The following is a 13,580-nucleotide window of genomic DNA, read 5'->3' as shown; positions in this document are numbered from 1 at the left end:
TTCCAAGGCGTTTAGTGCCTGGTGCACCTCCAGCTTTCACATCCATCTGCTAAAAACCCCCAGCCCAATAGCATTTGAGTCCCTTTCATCATTAAATTGTTGAGGTTTTCCCTGATCAGATCATTCCAAGCTGCACCTGCAGCCCTGGATGTGAGTGTCAGTCCCTGGTAGTGGTTCCTGTGGTGACAACCAGTCTCCAAATATCTGCATGGGATCAGAAGGAGCCTCCTGTGGAGCAAGAATTGAGCCTATGGATGTTCTTTTTCTGTGGGGCTGATGAGGGAGCTCCTCCAGAGGCAGCTGGAAGGCCTGCCCTGGACTGTTGGGATCTCACAGCTCACTCACTGGGGGTGTTTTTCAGTGCCCAAAGCACAGATATTTTAACTTGCTCCTTAATTTGCTCCTTAAAGCAGTTAGCAAAATTCCAGTCATCCATCAGCCCTGGCAGCCCTTCCAAAAGGCATGGCCAGGAACTGCACATTAATTGGGAATGCTTTGCTGAATTTACTGCGTGGCAGGACCGAATTTTTCACTCTGAGATGAAGCATGAATGTGCTGTTTGGCACAATCAATACTCTTCTAGGTTGCTAGGAAATGATTCAGGGATTCAGTGGGGTATTACCACCCCTCCTGGGCAATGAACAGAAACATAGCAACTCCTCCCCTGCAGTGAAGTGTCTGTGGATCAGCATTGGAAACTGCTGTTTCCATCAGGGGATGGGGATAAAATGGGACATCACCGCCAAGGGCATTACCAAAGGGATAAAGAAGTCATTATCCCACTCTACTCAGCACTTGTCAGGCCACACCTGGAACACCTGGAACACTGTGCCCAGTTTTGGTCCGCACTATGCAAAGAAAGTGGGTAAAGGTCCATAAAAACACCACAAAGGTGATCCAAGGACTGAGAAGCTGCCACATGAGGAAAGGCTGAGAGACCTGGGTTTGCTCAGAGGAAAGAAGGGCCAGGGAGGACCTCATCGCCACATTCCAGTATTTAAAGGGTGGCTACAGAGAAGGCAATATGTCTCCTCCCACCTCCATCCAAGGATTCTTGGCTGGCTCCCCATGCCCCTGGGAGGCTGAGATAGCATCTTGGAGGAGGCAGGGCACGTGGTGTGGCACTGGTCCTGCTGGGAGCCCTAAAAAAAGGTTTAATTAGCAATAGGTTCCTGCTGAGAGGTTGATCCGGGCCCTGCCTGGGTTATTCATGAGATTTTTAGAGCAGCTTCCATCAAGACCTTCTATTTTTTTTCAGCTCAGCCTGAGTGGTGATGGCTGGAGAGAATGCAAATGGGGCAGTTTGTTACAGCCAGGGTGAGACCTCTCTGTGACCATCTCCTGAAGGAGTGGTCTTCAGGATGTCTTAGCAGGGCTTTAGGATACAAGTCCAATGCCCATATCCCAGATCCTCTCTCCCAGGTCAGTGCTACCTTTATTTAATTTTGTACTTAATTTTTATGTTTCACTTGTGGCCATTTTCCCTGCTTGGATGGAGAAATTTCAGATATCACTTGGTCAGAGTTGCAGGTGTGTTGGGTTTTTTGTCGGGATGAACAACAAAAATCTCACTTCCTGGAGAATTTTTCTATTTTTCTGTGAGAATCTCTGTTTCTCAATGAGGTGTTGCAACTTGTGAGATGTTGCAGCTTTTCCTGAAAGGAAAAAAAGGAGCCACATTCATGACTGATAGTTGAATAGCTCCCAGTGCTCTGCACATCTTCAGATTCACACAGGTCAGGAACTGAAGGTCTGATCCAGCAAAGCCTGAAGTTTCAAGCAGTCCCACAGCACCTGGGAAAATCCTTCAGGCACGTGCTTGTGTCCCCTGGGTTTTCTGAAGTGCAAATGCACCAGAAATCAGGCCAGGAAGGGTCTGATTGCACCCCGGAAATGTGGAAGTATCTTGGACCCAGGAGACAAAGTGACAATGGTATTTCCCAAACACGTGGGTTTATGCATTTGCATATCCTTGGACCAGCCGTAAATCCACACTTCTCCAGTGGGAAAGGCAACACTCCCTTTTAAACAGCCTTAGCTGAGGGTCAGCTTATTAAATTTTGTTTATCTTAACTAAGCTGCATATGATTGGAGTTAAAATTATCCCATGACTTTGATCAGCCCTGAACCATTCCCTGGCTGCCAGTAAGCTCTCACTCCCCGTGGATCTCCAGAGTCTCCTGCTGGTGTCACTATGTCCCAGAGTGAGCTGCACCTTCCTCAGCAGCCCCATCACAGGTCTACTCTCATGGTCTACTCCATGAACTCTTGCTTTTCTCACAAAAGCTCAGCCTGAGGATTTTAAGTCCCATCCTCAGCACTTCAACCCTTGGCTGCTGAGCCTTGCAGGAAGGAGCAGGCGTTTTTCATCCTTTCAGTAAACAAAGCCTTAACCCAGGCCCTTAAATCTGTCTAGATTTTGAAATAATTGCAAGCAGCCTCCTAACTTGTATGAAGTTTGATTTAAGCCTTAATTTAATGGTTTATCTGGAGAGCAGGAAGTAAGCTGGCACTGCCAATTAAGAGCCATCTGTTTTCTCCTAATCTTTTGCAGGCTCCAGCCCAGTAAACAAGATCCACCACAGCTGGGCCATCCCTTGTGCCAATCAGAAACAACCCACCAGAGCTGCTTCTGGGGACCATGTCCCAGGGTCTTCATAGATCAGTGACTCCTTCCAGCCCTGGGAATAGTGGTGAGTGTGGTAAGCTGTGAGTGGGATGCTCCGGAGAGAGGGTCAAGGACCAGTGTGGATCAGTGCTGGAGAGGAGGGAGATGCGTCCTCAACAGAGGTGGCTGCTTTGAGCAGGACCCTGCACCCTGCTGGCCCCTGGAGGAAGACCCTTAGATGGATGGGACAACCCTGAAGGAGGGGTGGGCAGATTCCTCTTGCAGAAACCGCTGCTCCACACAGCAGACCACGGAGAAGATGCCAAGGAGCTTCTTTCAGCCTAGAGAGGTGATTGTGGCTGGGAGAGCAGCAGGGCTGCCAAAGACTAAACCATTTCCCCTGCCCAGAACAAGACACCAGGGACAGCCATGTGTCCTTCCCTGCTCCCATTCCCTGTGTGCACCAACCTCCAGCTGAGGATGGATACTGGCTCTGCTCCCAGGCCAGCTGGCCCCATGCCCTTGGTGCACCACCACAGTCAAGCAGTTCTGGCAGCTCTGAAGTGAATAACAACCCTGGACATAACCACATCAGGCTTGTTCATCCCTAAAATCTTCCCCATGTAGCAGGTTTTTTTAAAAAAGCCTCTATTCTAAGCACATAAAAGCTATTTCTGGGGTGCTGAGAGGTATCTGCCCTCCCTGGGGTAGGGACTCTGTGGAGATGACATCTCCCTCAGCTCCCATGGCATCAGAGAGGTCTCTGGGGAAGGTGACTTGGGAAATACCTTTGAAAAGTCAAAGACTGGGGGCTTTCCTTGCCCCCCACTTCCACATAGCAGTTTCAGGGCAGCCCTTTCTTTGGTTCTCAGGAGCTTTCATCACAACCTTGATGAAGCTTGTTGGGGTTTTATATGCTAGCCATTAAACAACAATAAAGCAGCAATTAGAGAAGGATCATTTACCAGATGTTATCACCTCCCTTGCCAGCATTTTCCTCTGCAAAACCTTCTGGCTGCAGCATTTTGCTCCAATGCCACCTCTGCTGCCCTGCCCTGCCGGCACAGGTCTCTCTGGTGGCACAGCAAAGCCCACCCTGCTTGGATGCACAGCCTGAAGAGCAGCAGAAGGAGAAGAGCCAAGCCCAGGTTCCTGAAGCTTTGGAGGGCTTTTTCCTTGGGGGTTGTTCATGACTTTGATTCATGGAGATGCTCCTGCAGGAAATATCTCTCTCCTGGCTCTGCTGAGTCACAACACTGCTTTCCACGCCATTCCCGCCTTGCAAGCACCTTCCCCACCCAGCTGGAAGCCCTCTGGCCACAACAATGACTCCCCCACCTCATTTTGGCCAAGGGTGACAACCATGAAAGGTCCAGGAGAGCAGTCAGGGCTCTCCAGCCCTTTGCCTGACACTGTACTCCTCCATCCCTCAAAAATGGGATTTCTTGTTGTAATTTGGGCTGAAGGACAAAGACAGTGGCCAGGGAGAGTGAGGAAAGGTCAGGGAAAGACTTGGAGGAGGCTTGGACATGTCACCAGGGGTAGGGAGAGGCAAAGTTCTCCAAGCAGGAGCAGTCCTGCTACTCACATCTTGCAAAGGAGCCCAAGTTCCCCACAGCTCTGGTTGGTGCTGGCTGCTGCAAGCACAGCTCCATGTGGGGGCACAGGGAGGCTCATCCACCCCACACCCACCCACAGTTCTGCTGCAACTCTTTGGGTTGGTTGGGGTTGGGAGGGACTTTAAATTCATCCAGTTCCATGGGCAGGGATACCTTCCACTAGACCAGGTTGCTCAGTCCCCCCTGCAAACTGGCCTTGCATCCCCAGACCCACCTTGTTTCACGTCTGAACCCCATCTCTTCCTCACAGCTCCACCAAGGACAGTGTCCAAGGCCACAGCATCACCATCAGGTGAGGACAATGCCTGGGTTGGATTCATGGGCTGCTCTGCTAGGACACGTTTTCATCACCTTTATTTGAACAACTTACCCTCTGGGTAAACCTCAGAGGCGACTCTGTCCTTGCTGGGCTTTAGTTTGTGAATCTCCTAAGGCACGTTTTAAGCCAGCAGATCGCTGTGGTCCATAAAAGAAAATAGGATTCATTTTCCTGCCCCTCTTTTTGTTACAGTTTCAGTCGGTGGTGCCAAGCCACAGCCCTTGATGCTTTACAGCCCTCACTAATGCACTGGTTCTTCCCAGAGCAAACTATTTATGACCCTGCCACAGAATGGAAGGTGGAAGGTCCCCATAGCAAGTTATTTATAGTCCTGCTGGTCCCTGGCCTCAGCTTTTCCCCCTGGAGCATCCCTCCTGCAGTCAGGAGGCAGTTTTATATGTTGCCATTAGCTCTGTTGTCACTCCTTGCTCAGAAATCATCATCAGTGTAGGGGGTTTTTTCTCAGTTTTTCAGGAATTTAGGAAGAATTCACCATAAACCTCACCTGCAGAGCCCAGGCTCACCTCAGGGGAGCTGCTGGATGCTGCACACACCATCCCACCAAAGCCAAGGTAGTCCCAAATACCATGAAAATCCTGTTGCCCATGGGAGGTGGGAGACAAAGGCTGAGCTGTAATTTCAGGTTTCTGGAGATTATGGGACACTCTCCCATTGGCTTCTCCTTGTCTCCAAGGAGGCCAGAGCAGGGCTGTCACTGGTGAGGGTCACCCCCAGTCACCTCCTGCAAAGGAGGAGTCTCAGCATGGCCACAGTTGCTCTTTTTGACCCCTCTAGACTCAGAACATGATTTATATCACCTGAATAATGCAAAACCAGGTTCTACCTCAGTGTTTCAGCAGCTGGAAGACAGAAATTCCCTGAGGGGGCGGGGTGCACAGACCTCCCCAGCTCACTGCACCCCAGTGTGGGACTGGCCACCAGTTTGCTGGGTGGGAGAAGCCCCCAGAGCTTTTTGCAGGGACCTACCCCAAGCACTGCTGGCCCTGGTGTGTCCCCCAGTGCAGATCCAGGCAGGACACATCCCCATCCCTGCTGGGGTTTGCAGGGAAGTGTTTTTTGCAGGACTGTAGCACTCCAGTGACACCAAATCTGGGTGGCCACCACTGAGCACCCCCAGGGAAGCCCGGCTGGGTCCATGCACCACCTTCATCCTCACCTAAACCCCAGCAGACACAGAACAGGCAGGGATGGAGGAGAGTGAGGCCACAGGACCCCCTGTTCCCCCCCCCTTTTTATCCTACATGGCCTCAGGCAAGGAGATCCATCCCCACCATCATCATCATCATTGCACAGCCTCGTGGGGGCAGGAACCTCCTCCCTGCCACCACCCACCCTGCAAGGATGGAGAGGGACACCCAAGCTTCCCAAGCCCAGGAGCAGGCTGCTCTGAGTGGGTGCCCCCATAGCAGTGTCCTTAGCTGGCAGCCCTGATCCCAAAGATGTCCATCCTTCCATCCTGGGAAGGAGCTTTGAGTTCAGCTCTGCCATCAGGACTTTGGGGTTCCTGGGAGCTGCAGCCCTGAGCTTCCATTAAATATTCTCCAGGTGCTGTGAGTGATCACAGGTGAGGTGTAATCTGTCCTATCTCCATTACTAATTGTCAGCTCCAATGTGAGTGATTGTGTCCCTCCCCCAGTTCAAAGTTGAGGAAATGTATCTTTTTATTTGCTTGGTGTCATAGCAAAAGCTCAGCTGGCTGCCAATGGAAAACATCCAGGGAAACATGTTGGAACCACGGCGGGAGTGGCAGCCCATCAGCTGCTTCACTCCCTTGGCTTCCACCTGACTTGAGAATCTGGGATGCTCAAGCAGCTTAGCATCAACCATGGCCTGGGAATAAAGCTCCACCACCATCCTGCTCATCTTCTCCAGCAGCCCATGTCATTGACACATGGTTTCCAAGCCACTCATTAAAGTCTGCAAGTGGATTTGTCGCCCTGAAAAGCAGAGAAATATTATTATTATTAATAATAATAATAACCACCACCACAACAACCACAATCACCACAACAGCTGATTTCCAGTGAAATACAGAAAGACAAGCAGGTCTGAAGGGCTCTGGGGAGTGGGGGTTTCTGCAACCATGAGGGAGACAATACAATGAAGGAGCAATTTGGAGCCCTTTGCCTAATTACCCATCCTGCAGCAGCCAGAAGGTGTCAGGCAGATAATTAAACAGCACCACTGTTATCAGCTGGTCTAGCCACACCAGGGAATCAGTGATGGACAGAGGTGGGTGTCCACTGCACTCCAGTAATCCTGTTTATTATCCTTTTTGAATGTATGTTCATGGCCCATATATTCACTCTTGCCATTATAGACTGGTCCTGGTTGTGGGGATGGGTGGGAGGTAAAATGCACATGAAATTTTATGGGGGACATTCTTCCCCTCCTCTTTTAGCAGCTCAAATGCACAAATCACAGAATCATGGAATGGTCTGTGTTGGAAGTGACCTTGAAGCTCATCCAGTCCCACCCCCTGCCATGGGCAGGGACACCTCCCACTAGCCCAGGTTGCTCCAAGCCCCATCCAACCTGGCCTTGGACACTTCCAGGGATGGGGCAGCCACAGCTTCTCTGGGCAACCCGTGCCTGCCCACCCTCCCGGGAAAGGATTCCTTCCATGGGACACACAGCCTGCCCACTTCCAGAGCCCCTCCCAAGAGCACGACCAGACCGTGACACTCTGGCTTTGCTGGGAGCTGACCCTGTGCTGGGCTGGCCCAGCTCCCAGACCCCATCCCAGCATGAGGCTCCTGTGAAAGCTGGGCAAATGAAGAGCTCATCCCTTTCCTCTCTCCTGAAGCAGAGCCACTCCTGAGCTGTTTGCAGCCAGCTGATGTATTGGTGCCCAGCTTTGGCAGAGCAAGGCTGTGGGAGGAGAAGGGTTCTGAGCCAACAGCCCGGTTTTCCAGGCCCCATTCTCCTCACCAGGAGGTTGGTGGACCCTGGGATGGATCATTTACAGTTGGTAACAAGAGGGTTTGCTTTTATTTGGGGATGTGAGGACCCTTTTGAAGCAGCACAGGACCCCGTGATGAGCAAACACAGACCGAACGCCTGTGATCAGCCTCCTGTAACCTCTCTAGCACAGGAGTCCCCTCCCCAAATGATCCTATGTCACATCCATAAATTCATTGCATCTCCTTTTCTCTCTACACCTCAGGTGGGTGTTCGTGATTCCCTTGGGACCAGCTGTGATGGGGACAATTTCCCCCCCCAAGTTGGGAATGGGGCCACCTTGAGTCACAGGGCAGTGACTTTTCAGGACCATATCCAGCTGGCACAGCTCACTACTTCTTGCTACACCCAAAGGGGATAAACTCTCCCAAATCAGGGGAACTCCCAAGCTTTCTGGGAGTGGAGAGTGCCACGGAGAGGACTGTGACTCCTTGGGAGGGTCAGCCCGTGCAGGCTGAGGAGCATCACAGGCAAAAATGCTGATGTAAGCAAACCCATAGTGGCATGAGGAGGGAGACTGTGCCCTCTGGACTATTTCTGGCTTGTTTTTCCCAACTATGGAGCCACTGATCTATGATATTGTCAGTGCTGTGACTAAGGGCTCTGCAGTTGGAGTCACATCGAGCTGGAGTTGGAGAGAGGGATGTGAGTGGCTCTCGGGGGACCGGTAATGGGAGAGAGCCCTTCACCTCCTGTTTACACTTTAATGCCCAGCCAGGTCATTCATTATTTATTGCTAATGTATTTATAGAGCATTACCAGCACGCAGGAGCTCTGCAGACAGCTGGGGGAAAGGTGCTCTCTCCTTTGGATATTGTGGGATTAACAGGGCGGTTAAACACAACACGGGCTCTGCTGACCCACTGCCTCTGTACCCTGGAGGGGCCAACTTTCCTCTCCTGGATCTTGTGGCTTTTCCACGAGTGTTTGTTTTTTCCCTTGTAGGCTGGTGTAGCATTTTCTCCATGCATCTGTTGGGCCCTGGACACACAGCAAACCCTGGTTGTGGGCCCCCGAGGCACCTGCTCCCTCATGCCCACTGATCTGCACCCTTGTGCTGGCCATCACAGTCCAGCACTGTGGGGTTCCACTTCTTTGGGGTGAAGAAAAATCACCTTGATGACTCCAGGTCAGCCAGTGAGGTCCTAATTCACTGCCTTCCCTTACCTCCTCCTCTCCTTCCCGTTCAGGAACCAGCTCCAGCTTTGACCACCCACAGCTGCATCACATGTCTGTTCTGTTTAAATGCAAATCTTTGATACCATCTTAAAATATGCACCAATTAACTCAGCTGTGTCCAGTTCCACCTGGATCTCTGGATGCCAATGAATCCATTAGCAGCCCTGTCCAACCTCGTCTTGCAGACTTCCAGGGATGAGGCAGATATCAGTTATCACCTGGGAGGGTGAAGGGACCCAAGCAGTCTTGGAAGCAGAGGGACACAACCCTGCAATGCTCAGGGGTGCTGCAGGATGTCTGGCTTGTGGGGCAGGTCAGGGAATGGGGACAGGGCTAGGAGGGGAGCAGGACAGACATAGATCCTTCCCGGGCTGGAGAGGGGCTGACACAACCCCAAATCCTGCCTGAGAGGGAGGCGGACTGAGACAATCCCCCAAAATCCCCCTGGGACGGAAGTGGACTGATACAACTCCAAATCCTCCCTGGGATGGAGCAGGACTCAGACAACCCCCCGAATCCCGCCTAGGCTGGAGGGGGACTGATGCAATCTCTCAAATCCTCCCTGGGACGGAAGGGGACTGAGGCAATCCCCCAAATCCTCCCTGGAATAGAAAGACACCGTGACAGCCCCCATCTCCTCCCCAGGGCTGGATGGGGACACACCGCACCATCCTCCCAGCTCCCACCTTGCTGGGTGCCGGACAGCTCCCAAATCCTTCCCGGGCTTGATGAGGACCGGGACAGCTCCTAAATCCTCCCCGGGCTTGATGGGGGCCGCGACATCCCCTAACCCCTCCCCGGGCTGGAAGAGTACAGAGCCAGCCCCCTCCCCCCGCAGCGGCGGGGTCTAGGCGGGGACCGGTGCCGAGCCGAGCTTAGCCGAGCCCGGCTCAGCTCCCCCCGACGGCCGCTGCCCGCGGCGCTCCGCCGCCCAGCCCGCAGCGCCGGGCAGCCCCAACCCGTCCCCTTCCTCCTTCTCCTCCTCCTCCTTCTCCTCCTCCTCCCCCTCCACCCCCCCAGCCCGATTTGGGCAGCGGCGCGCCCAGCGCTGCCGGCAGAGCCGCCGTGTGCGGGCGCCGCGCCGGAGGCAGCTCAGCCCCGGAGGGGGGGCTGCGGAGAGGCAGGAGCGACCCCCGCACGCCCCTCCGTCCCCCCGCAACCCCTCCCCCATCGCGCCCCGGCCCCCCCGCCCTGCCCTGCATGCCCGCGCAGGCAGCATGGCCCGCAGGCAGGCGCGGGCAGCGGGCGGCGGGCGCTGGCTGCCCTGGCTGGGGCTCGCCCTGCTGCCGCTGGCCGTGCCCCCCGCCGCCGCCCCCGGGGGCTGCCCCTCCGCCTGCTACTGCGTGGCCACCCCGGAGCTGGTCACATGCCGCTACGAGCGGCTGGAGGAGCCCCCGAGGGAGCTGCCGGCCGCCGTCCACAACCTCAGCATCGCCGGCAGCAACCTGAGCATCCTGCCCCGCGCCGCCTTCGCCGCCCGCCCGCTGCGCGACCTCCGCCTGCTCCGCCTGCGCCACGACAACATCCACACCATCGAGGACATGGCCTTGCAGGGCCTGCCCGCCCTGCGCACCCTCGACCTGAGCCACAACCCGCTGCTCTCGGTGGCCGCGGGGGCCTTCGCCGGGGTCCCGCTGCTGCGCACGCTGCAGCTCAACCAGGCTCTGCTGGCGGCCCCGCTCGAGGAGCAGCTCGCCCTGGCCATGCAAAACCTCACCCTGCGGCGCCTGGAGCTGGCGGGCAACGCTCTGCAGGCACTGCCGGCCTCCCTTCTTCCCCCCGGGCTGGAGGAGCTGGACCTGCGGAACAACTCCCTGCAGCGGCTGGCGGCCGCCGAGCTCCGCAGCCTGGAGGCGCCGGAGCTGCGGGGGCTGCGGCTCAACCTGGGAGCCAACCCTCTCAGCTGCGACTGTGCCCTGCGGCCCTTCCTGGCCTGGCTGCGCTCCTCGGGCTCCCGGGTGCTCGACGCGCGCAGCCTGCGCTGCGCGGGCCCCCCTGCCCGGCGCGGGGCCGTGCTGCTCCGCCTGCGGCCCGAGGAGCTCGTGTGCGCGGCCAGCGAGGGCGGCGAGCCCGGCCAGCTGGAGACGGCCTCCTACGTCTTCTTCGGCATCGTCCTGGCGCTCATCGGCATCGTCTTCCTCATGGTGCTCTACCTGAACCGCCGCGGCATCAAGCGCTGGCTCCACAACCTGCGCGAGGCTTGTCGCGACCAGATGGAGGGGTACCACTACCGCTACGAGCAGGACGCCGACCCCCGCTGTGCCAGCGCCGTGGGCACCCCGGGCCTCTGACGGCGCCCTCGGCATGACCCGCCGTGCCCCTCGACGCCTCTCCGCTCCCAACATCCACACCTCGCACCAGCCCCGTCCATCCCCTTGCCATGGCACCACCGAAAATTAGTCTCCGAGGACGAGCCGGGAGCGGGTGCTGGGGGGCAGCAGAGCGGGGTGATCCTGGAGGGCTCTCCCTGCCCGTGCCCTCACCTTAGCGCTGAATCCCACAGGGGACCAGGCTGGATCCATCCCCCCCTTCCCGGTGCCCGCGGGCAAGGGAAGCACACCGGGATGGGCCCCGCGGGGTGCTGGCAGGCAAGGCCTCGGTGCTCCCCGGAGGATTAGGAGCCTCTTCCCACACCTGCTCTCCAGCGGCGAGTTTTCCTCGGCGGCCCGCGGGATTCCAGGCTGCCGGCGGGAATCGGCACCGCGCGCGCGTGAGTGTTTGCTTGGCGCATCCAGGCGATACCCGAAACTGTCCTCCTGGATGTTCCTGGAGCCTGGACTTGACTTTGACCATGTACAGCTCTCTTTCCTATTAGATTTCTATTTGACAGATGCAAAGTTCAACTCGATTTCTTTTTTTTTTCTTTCGCTCCAAAGAGGGAAACACACCGTCCAGCCGCCCCCCGCCCCCGAGAAGCGACGTGCTTCGCCGAGCCCGTTTATCCATTTAGTTTTGTTCCATGACATTTCCAGCTCGTTCCAGGCACAAAACGATGCAGCTGCGTAGGAAACGCCTCCGTTTGCTGCGTGCATGTTCCCCGGGGCACTTTTCTGACTCTGAAATCTATCGTAGACTCGGCTGTCTCGGCACTTTGTTATTTAAAACGAGCGAAGCAGAAGCTCCCGTCCTAATTCCCCCGCCCGTGTTTGCTTTAGTGCCTGTTACTATATCCTAGAGCAAATATATTGAAAGCTGCACCCACTCCATCGTCTATTTTCTCTAGAGCTCCTTGCAATGATTTCTAAATATCCCCGAAGATAGTGCGGCTGGTTTGCCAGAGGAAGGCAGCTCTGGGCTTCTTCGTGGTTTCTCTGGTGCTTAGAAACTTCTTTTCCTGGGCTGGTTTGGTGACTAGGGATTGCAGAGAGGTTCTGTGGGGCTTGTGCACAGGTCTCAGGCTCTGCCTGTCTTAATCCTTCCCTTGGGCTCAGGAAAATTGTCCAGGAAATAGTTTTCTAAAGCAGTTTTTCTCTCCCGGGTGGTTTGGCACCTAATCCATGAGACACTGGAGTGCTGAGCATCTACAGATGCAGGGCTGCGATTCCCAGTGCTTCTCGAAAGGAAGCTTTTACAATGTGGCATCTTAAAATGCTGAATTCCAGTGCTGGGATGAAAACTGGAGTGTTGCATTTTGATCTTTCTGTGTTTGCCTTTCTCCATAGGGGGAGGGTGATACTGGTATTCAGTGTGCTGGGTTAGTAAGGGAGAGTTTTCTGGGAGTTGTGTTCCCTAAGATTATGTGTGGACTCAGCTGCTGGGTGGAAAGCTCTGCTGGAGGAAAATACAGTTATTTCCTACCCCCCAGAAGGATGTTTCTGGTGCAAGATCCTTTGCATTTTGTCCCTTTTCTTCTTCCCTTTTTGCAGTTTTCCCCACCTGAACTTCCTCCCCTTGAAATCCCAGTATCAACGTGGTCAAGCTGGGAAAGGGGAGCTGGAATAGAGCCTGGATTCTGGTAGAGATATAGCACTGGGCACCAAAATAATTTTCCTGAGTGTTTTGGACTAGTCCTGCTGAGGAGGGAGCTGGTTCCTGATGAACCCTGAGAGCACCCTGGCTCAGATCATCTGACAAACTTGTTGCATTTTGGGGATCTTTTCCCGAGGTTTCCTCCCCACTGTAGGAGCTTGCCACCTCATGCAATGAGGGAGGGGGAAGAAATCTCAGCCTGCCCCTCACCTTCATCCACTTCCCTGCTTCCTCTCTTCACTTCCCACCCCTGTGCAGTCGAAATGCAGCCCCTGAGAGAAGAAAGGGCTATGGGGTGGATTAGCACATGTGGCAGAGCATGGCCCAGGCTGTGACTCCACAGGCACAGCAGGTCATGGGGATAGAGGTGGGAAACCCTGGTGAGATTTAACATCTTGCAAGGAGAAGTCTGGAGAGCACTGCAGGCAGAGGGGTGGTTGTTGGATCAAGGAACACCAGAGCCTGGGATAGATAACAGGAAAGAAATCACCTCCAGGATATAGGAAAAGTGGCTAAACACATCCTGGCCTCAAAGTCCCTTGACTAGCAGGGTGGGCTGGTGTGTGCAGCTGGTTGCTCCAGCTTTTCATGAGGCTGGACGGAGGGATGTGGTGCCTTTCAGGCCCCAGGGATGAGAGTTCTCCTTTTGGCACTGAGCAGCAGGAGGTTGGGAACATCCTGAGTGCAGCGAGACCCTGTGTGTGTGCACTGACCCCCTCCAGGGAGGCAAAGCCCTGGGGTGTGGGTGGATAACCAGCTGTAGGAGCATAATTCCTGTGGCTTGTTAACATCAACATTACTCTGTGCAGCACATACCCCACGCATGACAAACCAGCAGGATTAGGGAACCTCGGGATTAGCGAATTGTCACCGAGCTGAGAATCAAAATGTGCTTTTTGGGTTC

At 54.9% G+C, this 13,580-nt stretch overlaps 1 protein-coding gene and 1 long non-coding RNA gene across 2 annotated transcripts; one reads left to right on the top strand and one right to left on the bottom strand.

The window, feature by feature from the left end:
- Positions 1-6,203: 6,203 nt before the first annotated feature.
- Positions 6,204-12,331, bottom strand: LOC135408949 (uncharacterized). Its single transcript, XR_010427948.1, has 2 exons — positions 11,342-12,331; positions 6,204-6,504 (listed from the first exon to the last, which is right to left on the bottom strand). It is a non-coding gene; the product is annotated as an uncharacterized LOC135408949 (long non-coding RNA).
- Positions 9,596-11,908, top strand: TPBGL (trophoblast glycoprotein like). The gene has a single exon (XM_064643878.1). The coding sequence runs from the start codon at positions 9,925-9,927 to the stop codon at positions 10,996-10,998; it is 1,074 nt and encodes a 357-aa protein (XP_064499948.1). The 5' UTR covers positions 9,596-9,924; the 3' UTR covers positions 10,999-11,908.
- Positions 12,332-13,580: the final 1,249 nt, after the last annotated feature.

The sequence above is a fragment of the Pseudopipra pipra genome, chromosome 2 (genome assembly GCF_036250125.1).
Source record: "Pseudopipra pipra isolate bDixPip1 chromosome 2, bDixPip1.hap1, whole genome shotgun sequence".
Classification (NCBI taxonomy): Eukaryota; Metazoa; Chordata; class Aves; order Passeriformes; family Pipridae; genus Pseudopipra; species Pseudopipra pipra.
This window is presented reverse-complemented; position numbering and strand designations above follow the sequence as displayed.

Coding starts and splice junctions, on each gene's coding strand:
- TPBGL (XM_064643878.1), top strand. CDS start 9,925: ATGGCCCGCAGGCAGGCGCGGGCAGCGGGCGGCGGGCGCTGGCTGCCC.